General features: G+C 45.7%; 1 protein-coding gene across 1 annotated transcript in view; it reads right to left on the bottom strand.

Annotated features, from left to right (window-relative positions):
- Window positions 1–5,000, bottom strand: part of T265_01986 (hypothetical protein) — a gene marked incomplete at both ends in the record, with an annotated part of 19,269 nt that overhangs the window by 1,354 nt on the left and 12,915 nt on the right. The window contains 2 exons of the mRNA XM_009166124.1: window positions 30–542; window positions 1,859–2,344. Coding sequence (XP_009164388.1) covers window positions 401–542; window positions 1,859–2,344 — 628 coding nt within the window. The remainder of the gene's footprint in view (window positions 1–29; window positions 543–1,858; window positions 2,345–5,000) is intronic.

Consider the following 5,000-nt stretch of genomic DNA (forward strand, 5'->3'; position numbering starts at 1 on the left):
GGTTCGAACCAACACAGATATATATATATATATATATATATATATACTGCCTGAGGATTACCAAGTCAGTCGCCACAAGTGGGTACTTTATAGGAACGGAGCCGCGTGATGTCCGAAAACGGGAAGAATAGAATGTGAGGAAGCTTCAAGATTGAACTGATTTCCGATTTATTCAAATATTGAGTGGGAAAATAAGTGGACAAACCTAAATACATTCCCATCCTGGCACCTGAATGTACATGAAGGCAGAAAGTACAAATTGAGACAGACTGAAGAACAGCAAATGTTTGATATCACGAGACCGCTTGAAACGCACTCACGGAGGTTGGATGATAGTGATCAAATAGGTCTGAATAAGACAACCTCTAGGAAAAAGACACGACGAACATGGTTTTACAATTCAGCGAAAAAGCTGCCATACTGCAGAACCTAGTTTGTACGAGCCACGAAGAGCTCCATACCCGATTCCCAAAACGGTAGATAGGAGAAGAATCCTCAAGCTCCACCTGAAAAGTTTCCATGACAACGGAGGCTCCATGACACTGCATAGGAGAGCAGAGGGCAAGATACGGTTGAAGTGGAGTGAGCAGTAAAGAAAGCAATCGATAAGCTACATACATGAAACATACAGTTTAAAAAAATTAATTCGAAGAGCACGGAGGCGCATCTGTCAAACCGTCTGTTGGGAGCGGAGATATTCTTCTCATCCAGTAACTTGTCTAAACAGCTACCACAATACTTCCGAAACACCTTAACGCAATCAACACATACAGCTGAGAAGGGCACAAAAGTTCGCAGACATACGTTTCTTTAATATAAATCGTGCGTCTGTTTCATCATGTACTCCAACATTCGAAATCTATTTTTACCTGTTTTGTGACAATCGCCGTGGTCTTTCTGACCCTTTCCGTTTTATTGCTATATTTCGACCTCATGCTAACATATTAGTTGGCGAAATCAATACCCCGAAACCCTGGTAGCCTACTCATGCAAGCTTGAACCTCAAAAGTTTTGATATTTTTGGAAAAAGGTTCCCGTTGGACTAGAGGATAAGTCAATTTCGTAGGAAGCTCCGAAAGCATATGACACGTGTTATTTCGCGTGTTTCAAGCTATCTATCTAGCATTTGCATGGATAAGCGTGGCCTGAAAAAAAGACAGTAGAAATGTATCGACCCCTTAAGCAGAAACGCCACTGTAGTAGTTGGACTCAAATGATCTCCACCTTCCAACAAACTAGTAATGCACTCATTCTCTATCGAAGAGCTTCACTGAGGCTTTATAATCCCTCACCTATTTTACCCTCCCCACTAGGGTAACACAAAGCCATCCAAATAAGCATTACTGCACCATTAGACACTCATTAGACAAGGATGCCGCATCTCGCGTTACCGAACATTATCCACAAGTTGCCAATTTAAACAGATGAGGCTTTCGTTACTAAACCACCCGTTCTTCACCCACCATAATGGACTCCAGGTGGTCAAACTGATGAGCCGCATGTTGGAAAGCAGCACGTATGGAAGACTTCCAATCTTTACTCTGGGCAGAGTGATATTTGGTCAACCAGAGAAAGACAACAGTAGCAACTGGAGTGCGACGTCAAATACCGAAAATAATAAGTACAGCGGTCAAGACTGGTGACATAAATAGGTTATTATTATTAGTGGATATGTTAGTGTATATGTTCCCAGTGTATAACCATTTGTAAACAGATCGTTCACACCTAAGTACACTCACAGGTAACCTATCCTCAGCAGTATTCTTTAACCAATCCCCTAAGTAAGTCCTGTTCAGAGACACCAGCGTATAATTTAAAATAAAATTAAACAGCGGAAAAGAAAACCTGTAAAACTCACGTCATGAGTTGATGCTGGTTGATGCTGTCGGCGTTTGCCCAATATCTCTTTATACCAGCTACGTGACCAATACCAACGACTGCTACAACAACGCGAGGTAAGACTGACGGACTGGGCCAGAATGAACAACAAGCGGGCGTTTGCTCGGATGTGGCGGATATCCGGTTGGTAGGGTTGACAGACTCTTCGTGATCACTTGAAAAGTCGGCTGGCTGGGAGTCACCGACGTCGGCAGTGGAGCGTAGATGTACATCGGTATCCCGCATGTTATCAGATGATAACTTTGTGGAATTATCATCGACACAATCGTCTTTTGATTTTGGTTGCTGGTAACTATTCATTCCGGTTGTTGCCCATATTGATTTGGCTAAGTACATGTCTCGCTCTTCGAGCAGGATCCGCGTCAACTCCGGATGTTCACCTGCCATTTCCATGATAATTCGTTCAAGAAAGTCGCTTTTCTTCATTTCTTCTATTTGTTCGGCTCTGGAGGGTAACGAAGAAATAAATTTGTCCGAAATTACCATACCAAAGACTCTGGAACTTATCACCCAAATCATGTCTCGAAGAGATACCCGTTAGCAAATAATAAACCACACAATACTACAGTGTTAGTGGTTGTTTTGCAGAATTTCCCGATTAAGCAAACTATCTCCATTGTTCCGCATCCGGGCCAGTAAGCCGTAGTGGCCATCCGGAGCACCCAACCTACAGAGATCAACAGGGGCGCACTGGAATCCTCAGGCAACTCTAAATAAATCTTCAAGCCTCGACAATCGGTCCATCTGGCCTTTTTCTATGTGCGCATTCCGAAGAAAGCAGAAAAACAAACTGATCTTGCTGTCACAATGGACTCGCTTCACAATGATGGGTGCTGTGTAGCAGAAACACGAATTCAAGAGGCAAACACTGTGGGTGAGCTAACCGACCCACCACTCTCTACTCGCTTCCGGTTGCCCACCCCTCGCGGTCCAGAGGCTGCAGCGGCAGGATGCGCATGGGTTGGAATTGTCTTACGTTACCAGGCAAAAGGATCCTTGTTTGAGTCTATACACGTTGATAGTCACCAGTGTGCGTTTTCTCTAGCAACGTCCGTGAAGGAGTCTCGCAAGCGCGAAATTTCCCGATGTCTGCTTGTCGTGTATACTGACTGTAGCTCTGACGCCAAAGACAAGTTTAATGATGTTCTGAATGCCCTGCTGCGGCGAGACAAAACCTCAGATATCGTAATAGTCGCCGGAGATCTGAATACACACGTGGGCAGGCTTTGCGCGTCTGAGAATCAATTAGGTGATCGACATGGATTGGACCCAGCACGTACGGACAATGGTGAACGATTTTTTTCAGACGTGTGGTGACCGCAGGCTGTGCTTATGCAGTACTACCTTCCGAAATAGCCGAAGTCGTCTGGTCACATGGTGTTCTCCAACAGCGTGCCGGTCACGAACGCAGATTGATCACATTGCCATCAGGTACCGATGGCGCGGACCAATAACCGAGAGCAGCTCGTTTTGAAGCACATCTGTAAATTCCGAGCAGGCGCACGTCTGGAGTCACTTCTCCTTTCATTTTTGGGCCGCATAAGGGGCAGACAAATCACTTGGCGGATCGGCATGATAGACGAATTAATCACGACCGCCTCCTAGAGTCCATTCCAACTGCTCCACCATTAAACGTGAATTCATACTGGGAGGAAATCACCACCTGTTTGCACAGTGCTGGACACGGCGCTACCAGGCCTACTCAAGAACTATATATCAGACCAAATCGTGGCACTGCTTAAATCTCGAAGAAATATCCTACCTGATCCCGGACATTACTTGTCCCGGTGAATTATCAGACGTCAAGTGAAAGTGAGCGTGTGCGATGACTGTGAATTCTGGTGGACACGGGAAGCTAAGGAAATGGAAGAGGCCCAGAAAACCGAAAATGCCCAAAGTTCACTTCAGCCAATGCGTAAGACCGGTCCCTGAAATCATCAAGGGTCAGAATGAAGCGAACACCCTGGATAGACCGTCGGGTAGAATACTTCGAAAACCAGTTGCCGTGACCACAAACTGCCAGTCCTCTGGAGCCTACGGCTGATATAGAACTCTGGATGGTGAACATGGAACCCCTGTGGTCCCGCGCCACCGTGCTTTTGGTCCTGATGACTTCCCACCCGCACTGTTCAAAGACTAGGATGAAGTTCTCAACCAGAGCTCGTCTGTTCTGTTTGCCTCATTTAGGAAAAGGAGACTGTCCCAGACAACTGCGGGAAGTCGATGATAGAGCCCATTTTCAAAAAAAAGGGCTCGTAGTGAGTATGGTACGTTATTTGTATTCTCAGACTTCCAGACGTGTGAGCAAAGCTTCCCAAAAGCTTCCGTACACAAAGTTAATTCGTCAGAGGTACCCGCTATTTCCATTCATATTTAAACTCGCGATCGATGATATAATGAGATGAACACTGGAGGGTTTTCACAGTCCAGGTGTTCATATAGTCTCTGACGAAAATCTTGTCGATATGGAATACGCAGACGACATCGTTCTCGTCTTAGAGAAAGAGAAGGCGCACATTTTTTGAATGAGCTGACCAAAGTTGTTCTGTCTGTACTTTGAACCCGCAAAGTGTAAGGCCGTGCGCCTGGACGTGTAGTCGCTGAACAGAGCACTTACAATCAGGACGAGGCACTCGAAATTGTGGAGTGTTTCACGTATCTTGGAAGTTCTCTTAGTTCTGATTATAGTGTGACAGATGAGGTCAGTGACCGAATCTGCAACGCTCGGGTCACGCTTGCTGGTCTAAGACACCTATGGCGGCAAAGCGATATATCCCTGAATCCTAAGGGACGTGTGTAGCAGGCTTCAGTACGGGCTGTTTTTTGTGAGAATTGGCGCGGGCCTCGGCCCGTTCAAGCAGCCGAATTGGGACGTCTTCAGATGTTAGACAACTGTTGTCTCAGAACCATAGCTCATGTGGGTTGCCGTTGATGAATCCATAAAGAAGCAATTAGAAAGCGAGTCTTCTGTTGTGCAGCAAGTACTTCCATTGAAGAATGTGTCCAGCACCAGAAGTTGCATTGGTGAGGCCATGTATTGTATATGCCGAACCATCGTTTGCCGACAAGTGCTGTTTTCCTTGCCCAAACCAAAGTGGTGA

This window comes from Opisthorchis viverrini (assembly GCF_000715545.1).
Source record: "Opisthorchis viverrini unplaced genomic scaffold opera_v5_22, whole genome shotgun sequence".
Classification (NCBI taxonomy): Eukaryota; Metazoa; Platyhelminthes; class Trematoda; order Opisthorchiida; family Opisthorchiidae; genus Opisthorchis; species Opisthorchis viverrini.